At 48.1% G+C, this 22,700-nt stretch overlaps 2 protein-coding genes and 1 pseudogene across 3 annotated transcripts in view; 1 reads left to right on the plus strand and 2 right to left on the minus strand.

The window, feature by feature from the left end:
* Positions 1-3,643: 3,643 nt before the first annotated feature.
* LOC311107596 (zinc finger and BTB domain-containing protein 3-like) lies at positions 3,644-6,096 on the plus strand (the record flags this gene model as incomplete). The annotated part of the gene is made up of 1 exon (XM_084150118.1): positions 3,644-6,096. The coding sequence occupies one exon, from the start codon at positions 3,644-3,646 to the stop codon at positions 5,483-5,485; it is 1,842 nt and encodes a 613-aa protein (XP_084006244.1). The 3' UTR covers positions 5,486-6,096.
* A 257-nt stretch (positions 6,097-6,353) lies between these two features.
* The window catches only part of LOC311107599 (monocarboxylate transporter 8-like), a 274,710-nt gene continuing 258,363 nt past the window's right edge, over positions 6,354-22,700 (minus strand). The window contains exon 9 of the transcript XR_014610438.1: positions 6,354-6,382. The gene's annotated coding sequence lies outside the window, so the exon portion shown is untranslated. The remainder of the gene's footprint in view (positions 6,383-22,700) is intronic.
* Positions 8,067-18,704, minus strand: LOC311107489 (ribonuclease H2 subunit C-like; annotated as a pseudogene). The gene is made up of 5 exons (XR_014615885.1): positions 18,691-18,704; positions 10,888-11,041; positions 10,631-10,743; positions 10,166-10,285; positions 8,067-8,154 (listed from the first exon to the last, which is right to left on the minus strand). The product of XR_014615885.1 is annotated as a ribonuclease H2 subunit C-like (transcript).

The raw sequence follows: 22,700 nt of genomic DNA on the forward strand, positions 1-22,700 counted from the left end.
TGTATCTATGTAATGTGTCTGTATCTATGTAATGTGTCTGTCTCTATGTAATGTGTCTGTATCTCTGTAATGTGTCTGTCTCTATGTAATGTGTCTGTATCTCTGTAATGTGCCTGTATCTCTGTAATGTGTCTGTATCTATGTAATGTGTCTGTCTCTATGTAATGTGTCTGTATCTCTGTAATGTGTCTGTCTCTCTGTAATGTGTCTGTATCTATGTAATGTGTCTGTATCTCTGTAATGTGTCTGTCTCTATGTAATGTGCCTGTATCTCTGTAATGTGTCTGTCTCTATGTAATGTGTCTGTATCTCTGTAATGTGTCTGTCTCTCTGTAATGTGTCTGTCTCTATGTAATGTGTCTGTATCTCTGTAATGTGTCTGTCTCTATGTAATGTGCCTGTATCTCTGTAATGTGTCTGTCTCTATGTAATGTGTCTGTATCTCTGTAATGTGTCTGTCTCTCTGTAATGTGTCTGTCTCTATGTAATGTGTCTGTATCTCTGTAATGTGTCTGTCTCTATGTGATGTGTCTGTATCTCTGTAATGTGTCTGTCTCTATGTAATGTTTCTGTATCTCTGTAATGTGTCTGTATCTCTGTAATGTGTCTGTCTCTATGTAATGTCTCTGTATCTCTGTAATGTGTCTGTATCTATGTAATGTGTCTGTATCTCTGTAATGTGTCTGTCTCTATGTAATGTGTCTGTCTCTATGTAATGTGTCTGTCTCTATGTAATGTGTCTGTATCTCTGTAATGTGTCTGTCTCTATGTAATGTCTCTGTATCTCTGTAATGTGTCTGTCTCTATGTAATTGTTTATGTATTTATGTAAAAAAATAGGGACACAATGGAAATAAGTCCCCGACTTTATTGTTCAATCCCGGTCATCTTTGTGTATACATATGTTTTTTTTTTACTGACAAAATGAATCAATCAATCAATCCAAACTGTGCAGTGGCCAATTGATGAATGGAAAGAGATATCTGTAACAAAACACCAAAAGTTTTAATGAAATTGGGAGATTGTCAAGCCAGGCCTTTGATACTGGGTAAGTCTACATGGTAGGGAGGGATGCATTTCCTGTTTGTCCAGATTGACAGTCTAGTTATTGTGGTGTTGAAAGCTCAAACCATGATATTGAAGTGCCTGAAGTCGGTATGCTTTGTTTATTGGTTGTGTGGTGCATTGGCACAAAAACCTGTTGGTGGAAAATCTGATTCCCCCCTAGCTGATCATTGTCTGCAGCCGGCTCTGATCGTAGTGTAATGAAACAGGCAGGGTGAGTGAGCTCGTCTGTGGTGGTCGGTGAACCCTCAACCTTCTGGCCTGTAGCCCTGCATGGCATCGACTGTGCCACAAAAGCGTGCTGAAGTGGCAAAGTAGATTTCCATGTTTATATACACAGGGTCGCTACAGCTATTGTTATTTGTGGTCGTAAACATTATTTTTAGTTAACTATGAGGGGGGAGGGGTTCAATTTATTTTACAGTACAAGGGGAGGGTCATGTGAAAATATTTGTAACTGTTGGGAGGGCGCTTTTTTTTTTTTATGACACCTTGAGTTGGACCAGCCCCCCCGTTCACAAAGAAACTCGGTAATGTACGAGTTGCTAATTCGTTGAACGCGGCACGTTATTAACTACAACTAGTTAACAGGTGGGAAATGTCAGAGTTTCCTAGTTCTGATTTACATGTGAACGTTTCATTAGAGAAGGGCTAAGGAGAGATAGAAATATGAAACAGCCCAAAAGGGACTAATACCCGTCTAATTCATCACACCTCTTCACGATTACCTCGCCTCCCCCTTCCTCCTCTGTCCATTTACAGTACAGTTCTTTCTGTCGGTTCAATGTGGAATGGATCTCTCTCAACTCTCATAACAGTAGGTTACACATCAAGGCAAGCTACCACAATGATTCAAATGTTATGGTGCCCAACATGCCTACTAAACATGCCTACTAAAGAAAAGTTAACACATTCAAAGCGCAAATGTTGAATGTTCGCACGTAAGCACAATCATCTACTGTGGTAAAACTCACTGGCAAAATATACATTGACATATATGGTAAAAACAGCACGAAATGTAAAAAGCAGGCACATTTCACTTTGTTCAGACTCCAACCAGTAGGTGGCAGTAAGGGACTTTGGCTCTTTGTTTTGTGTCAAAGGAAAGAGGCTACGTTTTTAGCAGGTAAGAATATATTGTAGCAGCTGGCTAATGATTGATTTAAATATAACAATTATGTTTCCAACTACAGTTTGGTAAATGTAGTCCCCTGTAGCTCAGTTGGTAGAGCATGGCGCTTGCAAAGCCAGGGTTGTGGGTTCGTTTCCCACGGGGGGCCAGTATGAAAATGTATGCACTCTAACTGTAAGTCGCTCTGGATAAGAGCGTCTGCTAAATGACTAAAATGTAAAATGTACATGTCCCGATAAAGCTTTTATCAAGTGATCTAAAATATAATTATTTAGAGATGTACGGGCTAAGATTTTCATAATTCAGTATTAGCAAGCTAACAGTTAGCTAGCTAACATTGGTCCAGTTAGCATAAAAATCGCAATAAACCTCGCATAACTGGTAAATATTCAAATACATGAATCACTCATGTTTATTGTGCACTCACTCGCTACTAAGAACCTGTAATGTTTTCTAGTGATTAACAACAGTCCTGGATGTGTAGCGATCGAAAATTACGGATAGTTCTCTGTCATGCATGTTGCTCTTTTTGGGAAGAGAAGCATTGAGGATTTTCTTGCCTTCATCATACATACAATGAGGGCAACCAGTGCCTGAGGACTAGCGAGGCGACAGCCTCTTAGAATCCTAGAGTGAAATACTTACACACTGTCTCAAACATGTAGGCTCAGCATTCCTGAAAGGGCCCATTACAAGTCAGAATGTTGAATAAACTTTGCTTTTAACTTACTTTACCTGTTATCCACTTATTTAGACTTTATGTAGGCGGTAATCTGAGACAACATATCCAAAGGGACGTGTTATTTGCCCGTTTTTCAGTACACTGGTCTGTATATGGTTGTTATTTCCGGTGTTTATTTGCAATTCGCACGTGACAAACACTTGCACAATATGGCTGAGCCTAACTGAACCATTTACATTACATTACACAGCTGGTTGCGAGGAAATGTGCTTTGGTCGACTAAGTTCGGTTAAATGTAGCAATTGTTGAAATATTGTGCATCACGTGCAATGCGTGAAGAGATTGAAAGATTGAAAGAACCTACCGGCGCCGCAAAAAGTCGGTTAAACAACCCTTTCCATCCTCCCGCCGAACGGACTAACAGTAAAGTAAAGTAGGAGTAAATATAATTGTATTCAACATTCTGGCATGTAGAGACTATTGCGTCTTTTTTTAGGGTGACTTCAGTCAGACTGATAATCCATGAAGTAACCATGGTAACAGTCTGATGTTTAGACAAGGGAGGTGAGTCCAACCAGACTTCTCTGAAGCAGACTGATTGCCAGTGTGAGGGAGCACATCTCAACACTCCAGTAGGTGCTTCACTGGTTCTTTGTTTCTTACATGTCTTGCTATCCATCAGATCCCCTTGTAACTCATTTTCCTCTCTCTCTCTTCCTTCTCTCACTCTCCACTCCCTCGCTCTTTCTCTGTCTCCCTCCAGTAATGGAGTTCCCCCAGCACGCCCTGCAGCTCCTGTCAGGTCTGCGTTCTCAGCGTCAGCGTGGGTTCCTGTGCGACTGCACCGTCCTCGTGGGTTCCTCCCGTTTCCTGGCCCACCGGGCTGTCCTAGCCTCCTGCTCTCCATTCTTCCACATGTTCTACTCCGATCCCCCAGAGGGTGCCGGGGCCAGCTTTGTCACGCTGGACGGGGACATTGTGACAGCAGCGGCGTTAGGCCTGTTGTTAGACTTCATGTACGAGGGTGTGCTGCGGCTGGAGGCCCACCCCCCAGCAGAGGACGTGCTGGCGGCGGCGAGCTTCCTCCACATGAACGAGGTGGTCCGGGTGTGTAAGAGACGGCTACAGCACCGACCGCCACCGGCTGAGGCAGACAGTACGCGCCCTGAGGAGAGCGGAGTGGCGGTGGTGGGTGGTAGTGGACCCAGGGTCGGCATGGCAACAGGAGCTGCCAAAGCGGTGGCTATGGCAATGTCAGTGTCTCAGTCTGCGTCAATGGCGATGCAGAGAAGCCAGTTGGGCAGTTATACGAGGTCAGAGAGGAGGGTGGAGGTTCAGGCGCACGCCCCTCTGAGTCCGGACATGGCCGACACCACCCAGCCGGGCATGGACCACGCCCTTCTTCATGTGGGTGAGCTGGTTACATTCTCCTCTGGTCCCTCTCTCAGGCTGGGGGGTCAAAGTCAGGGAGAGGGTCAGGGGGGCTCGGCCCTCTGCAGCCCCTGCAGCTCCACAGAGTCATACAATCTCAGCAGCCACCATCGCCAGCCCTCTTCATCATCAGCAGCTGCATCATCATCATCAGTGGTACCTGTGACCCAGACTGATGGCTCCAGCTCCATGGTGGGGATACTGACCCAGTCCGACCACAGCAGCTCCTCCAGCCCAGAACAGGACAGCCATGACCCTGTCTCTGAGAACAAGAGCACAGTCATCACACCAGGCATACAATGTCAGCAGCATGGTCTCAGTATCAACACACACCCTCAGATTAGAATACAGCATCCACAGTCACTCCACCTCACCTCACCTCCCAACCTGAATCTTGTAACCAATCAGGGCCAAACCTCAGCCCTGTCCAGGCCTGAAGGGCTGCAGCAGGGGGGGTCAGAGAGGGAGAGGGGGGAGGCTAGTGAACACTCTAACATGGGGACTGTGGGAGTGGAGGAGCCCCTGACGGGGAGAGGAGAAGAGGTGGAGGTGGAGCAGGAGGATGGGGTAAAGGTAAAGGTGGAGGCCATAGTGATCTCAGACGAGGAGTTTGAGGAGATGGAAGGAGTGGTGATGAGGAGAGGAATAGAGGGGAGAGAACGAGGGATGATGGAGGTAGAGGACAGGAATGACTTTGACGATGACGACGATAATAATGATGGAGACGATCTGAACAACCCTCACTTCCTCCCTCCTCACCCCCACCACGCCTTACTCCAGATGACCCACTCCCACCCCTCTGAGCCTTTCTCCTTCTCTTTCTCCCCCTCTGGACCCGGCACCACCTCCTCTGACGCTCCCCCTTTCCCCTCCTCCCTATTCCCCTCCGTGGGCCAACCTTCCGACCAGCCCGTCTACTTCCAGGATTCCATGGGGAACTATGTCGAGGACGTCCCCACATGCAGTGTCTGTGGGAAGACGTTCTCGTGCGCGTACACCCTGAGGCGACACGCCATCGTGCATACGCGCGAGCGCCCCTACGAGTGTCGCTACTGTTACCGTAGCTACACGCAGTCAGGTGACCTGTACCGCCACATTAGGAAGGCTCATGACTCCAGCCTGCCGGCCAAACGCAGTAAAGGAGACACTGAGGAGGGCCAGCCTCCACACAGCTAGCTGTTTATCTCTCCATACTACAGAGAATGACACATTATTTATGCCTTCCCCCTTCCAACACCAGACATCCTGGTCTTGCATGTCCGTGGCAATGATCTGGGATACTTCCAAATGATCAGGGATACTTCCAAATGATCTGGGATACGTCAGAGGCCCAGACCGGTTTCCCTCCTCCAGGATCGCCTTTCAGACATAGCGGAGCGACACGTGGAGAAGGCCAGACATCCCCATTCCCGGGATTGAGTGGACCCGGTGCTCAGTCAACAAGCTGGTGCAGGCATTCCTAAAGGACAGGGGATGGTGTTGTTTTAGCTATTTTAAACAGGACTTTCAGGACTTGTCTTTTACATATTGTACCTGTTGTCTTACTATGACCTCAGTGCCAAAATACTTTGTGTACTGTACTATGATATATATTCCAGATAAATCGCCATTTGTCAAGGGTACCGTATTTTGTCAACACTAATAGCGTAATTGTCTGTGATACTTCTACCTGTAAATCTCCATTGTTGCCAACTTTTACGATTGGCTGAATATCACTACTACTTCATTGCTGTGCATAAAACACAGTTCTTCAGTCCAACATACTATTAAATGCAGTACCAGTCAAAAGTTTGGACACACCTACTCATTCAAGGGTTTTTCTTTATTTTTACTGTTTTCTACATTGTAGAATAATAGTGAAGACATCAAATCTATGAAATAACACATATGGAATCACGTAGTAACCAAAAAAGTGTTAAACAAATCAAAGTATATTTTATATTTGACATTTTTACACCCTTTGCCTTTATGACAGCTTTGCACACTCTTGGCATTCTCTCAACCAGCTTCACCTGAAATGCTTTTCCAACAGACTTGAAGGAGTTCCCATATATGCTGAGCACTTGTTGGCTGCTTTTAATAATAATATGCCATTTAGCAGACGCTTTTATCCAAAGCGTCTTACAGTCATGCGTGCATACATTTTTTTTTTTTTTGTGTATGGCTGGTCCCGGGGATCGAACCCACTACCTTAGCGTTACAAGCGCCGTGCTCTACCAGCTGAGCTACAGAGGACCACCTTTTCCTTCACTCTGCCATCCGACTCATCCTAAACCATTTCAATTGGGTTGATGTCGGGGGACTGTGGAGGCCAGGTCATCTGATGCAGCACTCCATCACGCTTCTTCTTGGTAAAATAGCCCTTACACAGCCTGGAGGTGTGTTGGGTCATTGTCCTGTTGAAAAACAAATGATAGTCCCACTAAGCCCAAACCAGATGGGATGGCGTATCGCTGCAGAATGCTGTGGTAGCCATGCTGGTTAAGTGTGCCTTGAATTCTAAATAAATCACAGACAGTGTCACCAGCAAAGCACCCCCACACCATAACACCACCTCCTCCATGCTTTACGGTGGGAACTACACATGCAGCGATCATCCGTTCACCCACACCGCGTCTCACAAAGACACAGCGGTTGGAACCAAAGGACAGATTTCCACCGGTCTAATGTCCATTGCGCGTGTTCTTGGCCCAAGCAGGTCTCTTCTTCTTATTAGTGTCCTTTAGTAGTGGTTTCTTTGCAGCAATTCGACCATGAAGGCCTGATCCACACAGTCCCTGCTGAACAGTTGATGTTGAGATGTGTCTGTGACTTGAACTCTGTGAAGCATTTATTTGGGCTGCAATTTCTGAGGCTGGTAACTGTAATGAACTTATCCTCTGCAGCAGAGGTAACTCTGGGTCTTCCATTCCTGTGGCAGTCATGAGAGGCAGTTTCATCATAGCGCTTGATAGTTTTTGCGACGTTCAAAGTTCTTGAAATGTTCCGTATTGACTGACTTGGTCTTAAATTAATGATGGACTGTCGTTTCTCTTTGCTTATTTGAGCTGTTCTTGCCATAATATGGACTTGGTCTTTTACCAAATAGGGCTATCTTCTGTATACCCCCCTACCTTGTCACAACACAACTGATTGGCTCAAATGCATTAAGAAGGAAAGACATTCCACAAATTAACTTTTAAGAAGGCACACCTGTTAATTGAAATGCATACCAGGTGACTACCTCATGAAGCTGGGTGAGAGAATGCCAAGAGTGTGCAAAGCTGTCATCAAGGCAAAGGGTGGAAGAATCTCAAATATAAAATAGATTTTGATTTGTTTAACACTTTTTTGGTTACTACATGATTTCATATGTGTTATTTCATAGTTTTGATGTCTTCACTATTATTCTACAATGTAGAAAATAGTAAAAATAAAGAAAAACCTTTGAATGAGTAGGTGTATCCAAAGTTTTGACTGGTAGTGTATATTATCCATTGGAGTACTGTTCAATAAATGACTTCCAACACGATCTGTATCACAATGGGCTGTAATATGAGTATAATTGTTGACAGAAATATACAAGGAAAAGAACATGGTACAATAGTTACAGAAGTCACAAGAAGAAGCAAGCACAATTCACCCCTATGGATCTGTAAAAGACAGACACACTGTCCACTACAACACTAGGGACTGTGAGGAGTGGTCTACCCATTGTTCCTATTTCCACAAGCTAAGCAATGGCTACTGAACACACAACCAACGTGTTTGGAGGCAGTCCTCAGGCTGCAGCAGGAAAAGGAGGGTAAGGATTGATCTCCTTTGCTTTGGCCTCTTCCATGTCAGTCATCCACTGGCCCGTGTATCTGTCAAAGATTAATAATGTGTTGTTATTACCCATGGGCCATGTATGGTAATACATCACTGGGGCCCTACCTACAGTATACTGCTGCTACTGTCTATCTATCCTGTTGTCTAGTCCCTTTACCCCTACCTACAGTATATTTCTGCTACTGTCTATCTATCCTGTTGTCTAGTCACTTTACCCCTACCTACAGTATATTGCTGCTACTGTCTATCTATCCTGTTGTCTAGTCACTTTACCCCTACCTACAGTATACTGCTGCTACTGTCTATCTATCCTGTTGTCTAGTCACTTTACCCCTACCTACAGTATATTGCTGCTACTGTCTATCTATCCTGTTGTCTAGTCACTTTACCCCTACCTACAGTATACTGCTGCTACTGTCTATCTATCCTGTTGTCTAGTCCCTTTACCCCTACCTACAGTATACTGCTGCTACTGTCTATCTATCCTGTTGTCTAGTCCCTTTACCCCTACCTACAGTATACTGCTGCTACTGTCTATCTATCCTGTTGTCTAGTCCCTTTACCCCTACCTACAGTATACTGCTGCTACTGTCTATCTATCCTGTTGTCTAGTCACTTTACCCCTACCTACAGTATATTGCTGCTACTGTCTATCTATCCTGTTGTCTAGTCCCTTTACCCCTACCTACAGTATACTGCTGCTACTGTCTATCTATCCTGTTGTCTAGTCACTTTACCCCTACCTACAGTATACTGCTGCTACTGTCTATCTATCCTGTTGTCTAGTCACTTTACCCCTACCTACAGTATACTGCTGCTACTGTCTATCTATCCTGTTGTCTAGTCACTTTACCCCTACCTACAGTATATTGCTGCTACTGTCTATCTATCCTGTTGTCTAGTCACTTTACCCCTACCTACAGTATACTGCTGCTACTGTCTATCTATCCTGTTGTCTAGTCACTTTACCCCTACCTACAGTATACTGCTGCTACTGTCTATCTATCCTGTTGTCTAGTCCCTTTACCCCTACCTACAGTATACTGCTGCTACTGTCTATCTATCCTGTTGTCTAGTCCCTTTACCCCTACCTACAGTATACTGCTGCTACTGTCTATCTATCCTGTTGTCTAGTCACTTTACCCCTACCTACAGTATATTGCTGCTACTGTCTATCTATCCTGTTGTCTAGTCACTTTACCCCTACCTACAGTATATTGCTGCTACTGTCTATCTATCCTGTTGTCTAGTCACTTTACCCCTACCTACAGTATACTGCTGCTACTGTCTATCTATCCTGTTGTCTAGTCACTTTACCCCTACCTACAGTATACTGCTGCTACTGTCTATCTATCCTGTTGTCTAGTCCCTTTACCCCTACCTACAGTATATTGCTGCTACTGTCTATCTATCCTGTTGTCTAGTCCCTTTACCCATACCTACAGTATACTGCTGCTACTGTCTATCTATCCTATTGTCTAGTCACTTTACCCCTACCTACAGTATATTGCTGCTACTGTCTATCTATCCTGTTGTCTACATTTACATTTTAGTCATTTAGCAGATGCTCTTATCCAGAGCGACTTACAGTTAGTGAGTGCATACATTCTCCATACTGGCCCCCCATGGGAATCGAACCCACAACCCTGGCATTGCAAGCGCCATGCTCTACCAACTGAGCTACAGGAGGCCTAGTCACTTTACCCCTACCTGCAGTATACTGCTGCTACTGTCTATTATCTATCCTGATTGCCTAGTCACTTTTACCCCTACCTACATGTAAATATTACCTCAACTACCTCGTACCCTTGCACATTGACTCGGTACCGGTACTCCTTGTATATAGCCTCGTTACTGTTATTTTGTGTTACTATTTCCTTTCTGCACATTTTTCTTACTTTTTAACTCTGCATTGTTGGGAAAGGGCTCGTCAGTAAGCATTCACAGTAAAGTCTACACCTGTTGTATTCGGCGCATGTGACAAATATAATTCGATTTTGATTAATGGAGTTCTTCTCGTAAAACAAATGACTGTATTGCACACACCGCTTCTGCCAGATCTGGCCAGGCCATTGCCATGAAGATGTCGTCGTCAGAGTTGGGCGGAGTCTCGAGGTTCCAGTAGATTACGTTATGGAACACTGAGGACACCTTCACTGTCCCGTCCTGGACACACACACACATTACCTCACATATAGCATTACTGTAAGTGTGTGAAGAGTTTAAATATGCAGTATGGTGTTATACAGTATGTGGCCCTGCTGCAGACAATGGAAAAGGAAGGGTTTCATATTTCCTGGTTGGTGTGTGGGGTTCACAGCACAAAAAACTGATTATAGCCATCTTCTTTGAGTTGTTGCCCAGTGGCAAGAGTTTTGTGGACATTGGTCGGTGAATACAGGCAGATTAGAGCAGATTCTGACAGCATTCCTTGTGAGTTGTTGACCTGCTACAGTAGATTATGTGGATGTTGGCCAGACAGTGATGATTTTGGCAGTGTTTACTGTTTACCTCCTGGTCAAAGCCTGGTTTGTTGACCTCTCTCAGCACCAGGCCTGTGTAGCCCTGCGGACAGCTGACCTCCTGACCTTTTAACCCACGACCCCTGAACGACACCGTTTTCTCTGTGGGAAATGTGGAAGAGAGACAAGCTGTATTAAAGTAATCTGTATTAACAGTAGGCTACACACTGCACTCTGTGACATCAGATGTTGGTCTTCCACGCTCTATGTATAGAATGCATGCAGCTACTGCTGCCTCTATGTAACATGTTTTCAGTCTTTGATGGTGGTTGAAAAGAACTGGGACACCTCTGCAGGCCCGTCATGCTCTATCTCACAGGGTAGCAGGTGAACAGAGGGGTGTTCTGCCTGGCTCACTGAGTCCAGCTGTAACGTTGTCACACTGCAATTGGATGACATCCTGAAAGAGAGGGGCAAAATGTTAGAAACAAGTATATGGCCCATATTCACTATTATAGATACCAATATATTCTCTGTATAGGCATTTAGCTATCACACTTCGCTGGAAGTAAATGGTGTGATGAATTCGTGTTTTTTTTTAGCGGCTGTATTAAGTTACTTCCTCTCTCTCCAGCAACGTCATTTGAGTACATTTACATTTTAGTCATTTAGCAGACGCTCTTATCCTGAGCAACTTACAGTTAGTGAGTGCATACATTTTTCATACTGGCCCCCCGTGGGAATCGAACCCACAACCCTGGCGTTGCAAGCGCCATGCTCTACCAACTGAGCTACACGGGAGTAGGCGGGATTTAGCGCAGATACACCTTGCCCAGAACAGAAGCCCAGCCCAGAGCACCGTAGGACCAAGCATCTTGTTTTCATTCAAAGTGAAAACACAAATCAAATTGTATTTGTCACATACACGTGTTTAGCAGATGTTATAGCGGGTGTAGCGAAATGCTTGTGCTTCTAGCTCCGACAGTGCAGTAACATCTAACAAGTAATATCTAACAATTTCACAACATATACCCAATACAGACAAATCTAGTAAGGAATGGAATTTAAGAATATATTCATATATGGACAAGCAATGACAGAGCGGCATGGACTAAGATACAGTAGAATATTATAGAATAGAATACAGTATATACATATGAGATGAGTAGTGCAAGATATGTAAACATTATTAAAGTGACTAGTGTTCCATTTCTTAAAGTGGCCAGTGATTTCAATAGGCAGCAGCAGCCTCTAATGTGCTAGTGATGGCTATTTAATAGTCTGATGGCCTTGAGATAGAAGCTGTTTTTCATTCTCTCGGTCCCAGCTTTGATGCACCTGTACTGACCTCGCCTTGATGTCCTTGATGATCTTTTTGGCCTTCCTGTGACATCGGGTGCTGTAGGTGTCCTGGAGGGCGGGTAGTTTGCCCCCGGTAATACATTGTTGGGCAGACCGCACCACCCTCTGGAGAGCCCTGCGGTTGCCGTACCAGGCGGTGATACTGCCCGACAGGATGCTCTCAATTGTGGATCTGTAAAAGTTTGTGAGGGTTTTAGGTGCCAAGCCAAATTTCTTCAGCCTCCTGAGGTTGAAGAGGCTCTGTTGCACCTTCTTCACCACACTGTCTGCGTGGGTGGACCATTTCAGTTTGTCAGTGATGTGTACGCCAAGGAACTTAAAGCTTTCCACCTTCTCCACTGCAGTCCCGTCAATGTGGATAGGGGGGTGCACCCTCTGCTGTTTCCTGAAGTCCACGATCATCTCCTTTGTTTTGTTGACGTTGAGTGAGAGGTTATTTTCCTGACACCACACTCCCAGAGCCCTCACCTCCTCCCTGTAGGCTGTCTCATCGTTGTTGGTAATCAAGCCTACTACTGTTGTGTCGTCTGCATACTTGATGATTGAGTTGGAGGCGTGCTTGGCCACGCAGTCATGGGTGAACAGGGAGTACAGGAGGGGGCTGAGCACACACCCTTGTGGGGCCCCAGTGTTGAGGATCAGCAAAGTGGAGATGTTGTTTCCTACCTTCACCACCTGGGGGCGGCCCATCAGGAAGTCCAGGACCCAGTTGCACAGGGCGGGGTTCAGACCCAGGGCCTTGAGCTTAATGATGAGCTTGGAGGGTACTATGGTGTTGAATGCTGAGCTATAGTCAATGAACAGCATTCTTACATAGGTATTTCGACACAAGAAGAGCATGGGGGACCCACAACCAGAGGGATATATTACAAAGCATATTACAAAACTTTGATAAACAACCAGAAATAACTATTTATTTTTTGGGTCATTAAGAAAGCTAAACTTAGATATGTGTTTTTGGTTGTTGAGTTAATTAGACCATGCCCATTTCAAACTTAACTTTATAAAAAATAAAACGTTTCAGAATATTATGGCAAGTTAGCTGGCTAAGTCATTTATCTTCCTTTGTAGTATACCCCTTAAAGGTAAATGAATGCACTGCAGTGAATTTTCGAAAACGACTCAAATGGATCATTGGCAAATGTCAAGAGTGCTGTAGGTGGGTGTAGTGGTGGAATCAAGCGCAGGACACCGAAGTATAGTCCAAAAGACTTTAGTACTATTTCCAACAAGGAAAATACGAACACACTTGCCCGAAGGCGAAACTACGCACGAAGGCGACAAAAATAAAGGCGCACTAAACATGTGCGTAAATGCTCCAACGCAGTGGAGTGAAGCTCAACCGAGCGAAAATGCAATATACAAGCAACACACGACAGAAATAAATCAATCACACACAACACTAGACAAACACAACGAGAAACTTATAGGACACTAATTACGCTAAACGAGAACAGGTGTCACAACAAACAGACAAAAGCAAACGAACATGAAACATACAACGGTGGCAGCTAGTATTCCGGAGACAACGAACGCCGAAGCCTGCCCGAACAAGGAAGAGAGGCAGCCTCGGCCGAAACCGTGACAGTACCCCCCCTTGACGCGCGGCTCCAGACGTGCGCCGACTCCGGCCTCGGGGACGACCCGGAGGACGCGGAGCAGGGTGCGTCGGGTGCCCACGATGGAATTCCGTCAGGAGAGACGGGTCCAAAATGTCTCTCCTCGGCACCCAGCACCGTTCCTCCGGACCGTACCCCTCCCACTCCACTAGATATTGGAGACCCCCCATCCGACGTCTCGAATCCAAGATGGACCTCACGGAGTACGCCGGTGCCCCCTCGATGTCCAATGGGGGCGGAGGAGTCTCCCTGATCTCACTTTCTTGGAGTGGGCCAGCTACCACCGGCCTGAGAAGGGACACATGGAACGAGGGGTTAATACTTTTATATTCAACAGGTAGTTGTAATTTGTAACACACCTCGTTCAACCTTCTCAGGACTTTAAATGGCCCTACAAACCGCCGACCCAGTTTCCGACAGGGCAGGCGGAGGGGCAGGTTTCTGGTAGAGAGCCAGACTCGATCACCAGGTGCGTACACCGGTCCCTCACTGCGGTGGAGATCGGCGCTCGCCTTATGACGTCGGAGGGCCCGCTGCAGGTGGACGTGTGCAGCGTTCCATGTCTCCTCCGAGTGCCGCGCCCACTCATCCACCGCAGGAGCCTCGATCTGGCTCTGCTGCCAAGGTGCCAGAACCGGCTGGTAACCTAACACACATTGGGAAGGGGTTAGGTTAGTGGAGGAATGGCGTAGGGAATTCTGGGCCATCTCGGCCCAGGGAACGTACCTTGCCCACTCCTCCGGCCGGTCCTGGCAGTATGTTCTAAGAAACCTACCCACATCCTGGTTCACGCGTTCCACCTGCCCATTACTCTCCGGGTGGTAACCCGAGGTGAGGCTCACCGAGACCCCCAACCGCTCCATAAAGGCTCTCCAGACCCTGGAGGTAAATTGGGGACCTCGATCAGACACAATATCCTCGGGTACCCCGTAGTGCCGGAACACATGGGTGAATAGTGCTTCGGCAGTTTGCAGGGCGGTAGGAAGGCCCGGCATGGGGAGCAAACGACAGGCCTTAGAAAACCGGTCCACAACGACCAGTATAGTGGTATTCCCCTGTGAAGGAGGAAGGTCAGTAAGGAAATCCACCGAGAGGTGAGACCATGGTCGTTGTGGAACGGGCAGGGGTAGTAACTTACCCCTAGGCAGATGTCTAGGCGCCTTACACTGGGCTCACACCGAGCAGGAGGAAACATAAACCCTCACATCCCTTGCCAACGTGGGCCACCAGTACTTGGCACTAAGACAGTGCACTGTCCGGCCGATACCAGGGTGTCCAGAGGAGGGTGACGTGTGAGCCCAATAGATCAATCGATCCCGAACCTCGAGCGGAACGTACTTCCGACCCTCCGGGCATTGCGGTGGACTAGGGTCGGTGCGTAACGCCCGCTCGAGCTCAGCATCGACCTCCCACACTACCGGTGCCACCAGACACGACTCCGGCAGTATGGGAGTGGGCTCCACGGACCTCTCCTCCGTGTCATACCACCGAGACAGTGCATCTGCCTTACCGTTCTGTGACCCAGGGATGTACGTGATCTTAAATGTAAACCGGGTCAAAAACATGCTCCATCTTGCCTGACGAGGGTTCAGCCTCCTCGCTGCCCGGATGTACTCCAGGTTACGGTGGTCCGTCAAAATGAGGAAAGGGTGTTGAGCCCCCTCAAGCCAGTGCCTCCACACCTTTAGGGCCTGTACCACGGCTAACAGCTCCCTGTCCCCTACGTCATAGTTTCGCTCCGCCGGACTGAGCTTCTTAGAATAAAAAGCACAGGGGCGGAGTTTAGGTGGCGCGCCTGACCGTTGTGAAAGCACGGCTCCTATACCGGCCTCAGACGCGTCCACCTCTACCTGAAATGGCAAAGAGGGATCCGGATGCGCCAGCACCGGGGCCGAGGTAAACAGGTCCTTCAGCCTCCCAAACGCCCTGTCCGCCTCGGCAGACCACTGCAGACGCACCGGACCCCCCTTCAAAAGAGACGTGATGGGAGCTGCCACCTGTCCAAAACCCCGGATAAACCTCCGGTAGTAATTCGCAAACCCCAAAAACTGCTGCACCTCCTTCACAGTGGTTGGTGTTTGCCAATTACGCACGGCTGACACCCGGTCTACCTCCATCTTCACCCCTGACGCAGACAACTGATACCCCAAAAAGGAGACCGACTCCTGGAAAAACAGACACTTCTCTGCCTTAACATACAGGTCGTGCTCCACCAGCCTCCGCAACACTCTGCGCACCAGGGCCACATGCTCGACACGGGTAGGCGAGTACACGAGAATGTCATCTATGTACACAACCACCCCCTGCCCCTGCATGTCCCTGAAGATCTCATCCACGAATGATTGGAAAACTGACGGAGCGTTCATCAACCCGTATGGCATGACAAGATACTCGTAATGGCCGAGGTGGTACTAAAGGCTGTCTTCCATTCATCGCCCTCCCTGATGCGCACCAAGTTGTACGCGCTCCTGAGATCTAATTTCGTGAAGAAACGCGCCCCATGCAAAGACACAGTCATGGTCGCAATCAGCGGGAGTGGATAACTATACTTCACCGTGATCTGATTGAGACCACGGTAATCGATGCACGGGCGTAAACCACCATCCTTTTTCTTCACAAAAAAGAAACTCGAGGACGCAGGGGAAGTGGAAGGCCGTATGTATCCTTGTCTCAGAGATTCGTCTATGTAAATCTCCATAGCTTTCTTCTCCTCCTGAGACAGAGGATACACATGGCTCCGTGGGAGCGCAGCTCCTGCCTGGAGGTCTATCGCACAATCTCCCTGCCTATGGGGCGGCAACCGCGTCGCCCTCGACTTACTAAACGCAATAGCCAAATCCCCATACTCAGGGGGAACGTGCAATGCGGGCACCTGGTTTGGACTCTCCACCGAGGTAGCCCCTACGGAAACGCCCAAACATCGACCCACACACTGGGCAGACCACTCCATCAGAGCCCTCTCCTGCCACGAAATAGATGGGTTATGGGTACTCAACCAGGGCATGCCCAGCACCACCGGATACGCAGGCGAGTCAATCAGAAATAGCTGAATCATCTCCTGATGACCCCCCTGCGCACACATCCTAAGTGGCGCAGTGACCTCCCTGATTAAGCCTGCACCCAACGGACGGCTATCTAGGGCATGAACGGGGAAAGGGACATCAACAGGAAGAAGGGGAATCCCTAAGGCTAAACAAAACTTCTTATCAACAAAATTCCCAGCCACGCCTGAATCTACCAGCGCCTTATGCTGGGAATGAGGTGCTACCTGTGGAAAACGCACAGGTATACAGAAATGTGCAACAGAGAGCTCTGGGTGAGTGGGGCGCCTACTCACCTGGAAGGAATCCCCAGTGCGGGACCTGTCGTCCTCTCCCCTAGGAGGCCATCCCCAGCACCTAGCCGCGGTGTGTCCTCCCCGACCACAGTTGGTGCAGGAGATGGACCCCCTCGTAAGCCGACCCCTCCTCTCTCTAGCGCCAGCGCCCCCGAGCTCCATGGGGCACGGCTCGGAGGCGCTGGAGGGTGAAATGGACGGACCCCCCTCGGAACGTCCGTGGGTAGCTAGCAGGTTATCCAGCCTGATGGACATGTCGACCAACTGGTCGAACGAGAGGCTGGTGTCCCTACAGGCCAGCTCCCGACGGACGTCCTCGCGAAGACTACATCTGTAGTGATCGATGAGAGCCCGCTCATTCCACCCTGCATCTGCCGCTAGAGTACGGAATTCGAGGGCGAACTCCTGGGCACTCCTCCTCCCCTGCCGGAGGAAGACCAGACGCTCCCCCGCCGCTTTCCCCTCCGGGGAATGGTCAAACACCGCCCTGAAGCGGCGGGAGAACTCGTCGTAGGTGATGGTATCCGCGTCGATCCTCCTCCACTCCGCGTTGGCCCATTCCAACGCCTTCCCGGAAAGGCAGGAGATCAGGGCGGACACGCTCTCATGTCCCGAGGGCGCCGGGTGCACGGTGGCCAGGTACAGCTCCACCTGGAGAAGGAATCCCTGACACCCGGCCGCGGTCCCATCGTAGGCCCTCGGGAGCGAGAGTCGAACTCCTCGGGGTTCCGGAGCAGGAATGGGCTGACTGGCCGATGGTGCTGGCAGGGAGGGTGGCGGTGGAGGAGTCCCCCAGCCTCGGATGGTGGTGCGGACCCCATCTGCAGGATCTGGTCACTTTGTTCCCGGACCTTGTCCTCCAGCGTCGCCTGGGCTGCTGCGGCTCCTGCTGATTCCATTCTTGAAGGTGTGTGATTCTGTCAAGAGTGCTGTAGGTGGGTGTAGTGGTGGAATCAAGCGCAGGACACTGAAGTATAGTCCAAAAGACTTTAGTACTATTTCCAACAAGGAAAATACGAACACACTTGCCCGAAGGCGAAACTACGCACGAAGGCGACAAAAATAAAGGCGCACTAAACATGTGCGTAAATGCTCCAACGCAGTGGAGTGAAGCTCAACCGAGCGAAAATGCAATATACAAGCAACACACGACAGAAATAAATCAATCACACACAACACTAGACAAACACAACGAGAAACTTATAGGACACTAATTACGCTAAACGAGAACAGGTGTCACAACAAACAGACAAAAGCAAACGAACATGAAACATACAACGGTGGCAGCTAGTATTCCGGAGACAACGAACGCCGAAGCCTGCCCGAACAAGGAAGAGAGGCAGCCTCGGCCGAAACCGTGACAGCAAACCTCTGATAACAGTATAATTGGGCAAACGTTGGCTTATCGTTAGCTTGTTGTCTATTCAATGACAATGGACTGATTCATTTTACATTTACATTTACAGTCATTTAGCAGACGCTCTTATCCAGAGCGACTTACAGGAGCAATTAGGGTTAAGTGCCTTGCTCAAGGGCACATCGACAGATTTTTCACCTAGTCGGCTCGGGGATTAGAACCAGCGACCTTTCGGTTACTGGCACAACGCTCTTACCCACTAAGCTACCTGCCGCCAAGGTTGATTCCCTTGCTCAGCATGCAAGATAAGGCACTTCAGCAAACAAACATATTCCAAACATTTGGTTAAGAATATTGATACAGTATGTGGACTGAAAAACACAGTTACACTATATAGAAACGACTCTGCCATAAATACATATCTCAATAGCTACCTTTCAATGGTCCAGAGTTCTATTGTTTCCTCCAACTTAGACGTGATTGGATAAGAGCGTCTTCTTCAACACAGGAAGATTTGTTTTTGGCGTGTGCAGTCTCAACTCATGTGGGGTATGCTGCCCCGTACTGTGCTGGAGTAGTAATGATATCTCTCAATCTCAAAACAACATTTTCAATATTCTCTTTTTAATAAAATGCAAATTATTTATTTTCAGTGCATCTTGACAGATAAGGAATGTTCATTTTATGTTCAAGTGTTGTGGATTTCATTTTCAAGTGTATAGGATTTAGAAGTCTGGCATTAGTATTGCAGTCACTCATGTCTTGTTGAGGTTTCTGGCGAATTGGAAGAAACGGCTCGTCAGTCATAGAAGTGATCAAACTCTTCTGAGTCTGTGTCCTGATTGGCTCCTTTCTTTTTGTGAAGTGCTTTTACTTCAGACAAACTGTCCAAGTCTTCATCTATGGCTGAAAAGACACATAGCACAGGTTAGGTTACAAAATAGTGCATATTACTGGCGAGAAGCGAACCTTTTTAAGTTTATCTATGCATTGCAGTGTGCAGAGATCTTACCTTTGGGTTTGACAAGGACCACTGTCTTCTCCTTCTCTTTCTCTCTTAAATCCAACAAAGGTCATTTTTAGAAAAGTGGCCAGAGATAGTCATTTGAAGCACCAATTTTTCAAAGAAATAACAACACTCACTGTTTTTCCTGAGACTTTGCCTGTGGAGCAAGAAGACTTTCAATATCATCATCCTCATCTGGAAAGGGATCTACAGACCATGAATACCCCTTCACTTTGTCACCTTCATCATCTTCACCCTCATTTTCCTCATTATCATCAATCACTTCTTCTTCCTCCTCCTCTTCCACTACCTCTGCCAGGCCTTTGGATGACCTGAGAATCATAACAATTGAGTCATCATCATCATTATGATCATCATCATCACCATCATCATCAGTGTGTTTTACCTGTGTTCTGGTGGTGAGATGATGCTGTCGTCAGAGTCTCTCTCCTCTTCATCCTCAGGCTGCCCTGCTGCTGAGTCTTCCTCAGCATCCTGACAACGCTGCTCCTCTTCTTCACCCCCTGACCCCTCGTCATCCTCATCTCTTTCATCCTCATCTCTTTCACCCCCAGCTCCCACATCCTCCTCTTCTTCTCTGCTACCCTTAACTACCTCTTCTATCTCTCCGTCCTGAGAAGTGTGTGATTCCTCTCTTTCGTTCTCGCTCTCTTCCTCTTTGTCTCTATCACTCCATTCCACCTCCTCGCGCTCTACCTGCCCTTCTGAGTCCTGTGCCTCCTCTGCTTCTTCCTCTCCCCTCTCCTCCTCTTCCTCATCCTCTGCAGTGTGCTCCCTTATAGAAACATTCTCACTTTCTGGTTGGACTTCTTCTTCCTCTCTGTCTCTCTGACTTGCCTCATTGCATTCATCCTGACCTTCTCTTTGCTCTGTTTCGCCATCATGTTCTCCCATTACCTCTTCTTCCTCTGTTTCTCTCCCCTCCTCTCTGTCATGTTCAATTTCCTCCTCTTCTTCTACTGTTGCTCCCTCCTCCACACTGAGTCCAACCAGACTCTCCTCTTCTCCCTCTGTGGCCTCCATGTCATTCTCTGGTACTTCTTTCTCACTGGCTACTTCCTCCCTATGACTCACTGACTCCATTTGAATCATTGACTCCTGCATTTTACTTCTTGACTCTGCCCTATGACTCCCTGATTCCTCTCTATGACTGCCTGACTCCTCTGCACTGACTGAGTTAGCCAGTCCTCTACTCCTCCTGCTCTTGTTGCTCCCTGCCACCGATGTCCCATCATTCTCTGAGCTTTGTACCACAGAGGCAGAAGATACTGAAGCCACAGCAATAACCACTTCCCCGGATCCTGCAGAGGACCTGTCTGTTGAGCTCTGTCCTCCTCTTCCTCCCTTCTTCTCCTTCCTGTTCCTCCTCTCCCTGCTGCCGACGCTCTCTTTACTGGCCTGACTGGAGGTTCTGCTGCTCTCACTGCTCTCTCCATGTCCACTCCACAGACGCACTGCACACACACACACACACACGCACGCACGCACGCACACACGCACGCACGCACGCACGCACACACACACACACACACACACACACACACACACACACACACACACACACACACACACACACACACACACACACACACACACACACACACACACACACACAGACATTTGGGTTATGATTAGTTCAACAATTATATTTATCAGTCAGCTTGGGCCAGTGTGGCCAGTGTTGACAGTTAGCTTGGGTTTAGTTGCTGGTTCATTGTTGGTTAGTGTACAGTTAGATTATATGAAGCAATGGTTCTTACCTGGTTTGATGTCCAGCTCATGTGCCAGATCGCTACTCTTCTCTCTCCTCTGTCTGTGTCCCACACTGCTCCCTCCTTCAGGACTAGTCGCTGCACTGGCCTCCCTCCCCTCATCCTCCCCCGCCACACCCTGTACCATTCTCCATCCCTGGCTATCCGGCATGGCAGGGCTGGTCCAGGAGGTTTGAAGGCCCACTGGGGCCCTGAAAGGGAGCCCAGCCACGGCCACCCCAGCAGGCCATTGCATGGGGTACCCTGTCGGTGGTGTCTCCTGCTGGATCACGATGTGGGGCTTACTGTGGGTGGAGTAGGACTGAGGGGGCTGGACAGGGTAAGGCTGAGGGGGGTGGAGAGACTGAGGGCAATAGGGATGGAGGGGGTGAGCAGGGTGGTGAGTCATGTCTCTTTGTTGGAGTTTGGAGTGCATTCTGGTTTGGGAATTAGCCAATTGGGAACGAGCATGAATCAACCAGGAGGACTGAATTGAAGGGATGCTGGGATGATGGTGGCCATTTTGGATGTAGTCCTGGTGGCCATTTTGGTTGTGGTGTTCTTGATGCGCAGCGGCATTCTGGAGCTGTTGGACATGACCTAAAGAAAGAGAAATGACAGTGAGGTGGGAGGTAAGGTGGGAGGTAAGGTGGGTATATGAACTGTATAAGGGTGTGTTGGTGTTACATGGGGAAAGTGGAGGTTGGGCTCCGATGGGGGGTCTGGAGCCCCTCTCTTCACCCCTATCCTCCTCCATACTCCTCAGACACTCCTTCATGTGCTGCTCCATTCGCTGTGGAAGGAATTACAGGATGATCCTAGCCTGGAGTGTCTCAAATCACATCTCATATGATATCTATAAACATCTAATAAATGACTCATTGTTGTTATGGTGTCAGGCAGGGTAGGCCTACCTTGCGTTGGGCAGATAGTGTCTTCTGTTTGAGCTGCTGCTGCCAGCGAGGGAAGCTCTCCTCCAGGTACCTTTCATACTCCACCTAGAGGGGTCAGTGGTCACAGTTAGGGATCAGGGTCATCTGGGGGCCCAGAGAGGGACAATGGTGAAGAGTGTATGTAAGTGTGTGTGTGTGTTTGTCAAGGTGTGGAGGTAGGAGGATGTCCACCATTCCACATGCGGGTGGTGCATGCCGTGTGTGTTCATTAAATGTTTTCATACGGGTGGTGTGCGTGCCCTCACTCTTATGGTATTCATAGCGGCGGTGCGGGTGACCATGTCTCTCAGAGTGTCCTGGGCTCTGTCAAACTCCTGCAGCAGCTGCCTATTCTGCTGCTGGGCCCGACGTTCTCTCTCACTCAGCTCCTGCCACCGGCACTGCAGCCGCACAGCCCGGCTACTGCACACATACACACAGACAGGTAAGCACACACACACGCACACACAGGCAGGCATGCACGCACACACGAGCACACACACACACAGTGTCAGTAGTTTTTTTATTCTGATATATTCTTATATATTCATATTCCAAAATAAAAAGTACACAGCTCACTCACAGGCGCTCATCCCTCTGTAAGGTCACAAGGTCACTCTGCAGCTTCATTCTCCTGCGCTCACTGTGGGGAGGAAGACACACAACAGAGCTACTGAACATTTTCTAATTATTTTTATTTCCCGACATGGATTACTCCATAATACAGGCGGCAC

Source organism: Coregonus lavaretus (genome assembly GCF_964263955.1).
Source record: "Coregonus lavaretus genome assembly, chromosome: 32".
Taxonomy (NCBI): domain Eukaryota; kingdom Metazoa; phylum Chordata; class Actinopteri; order Salmoniformes; family Salmonidae; genus Coregonus; species Coregonus lavaretus.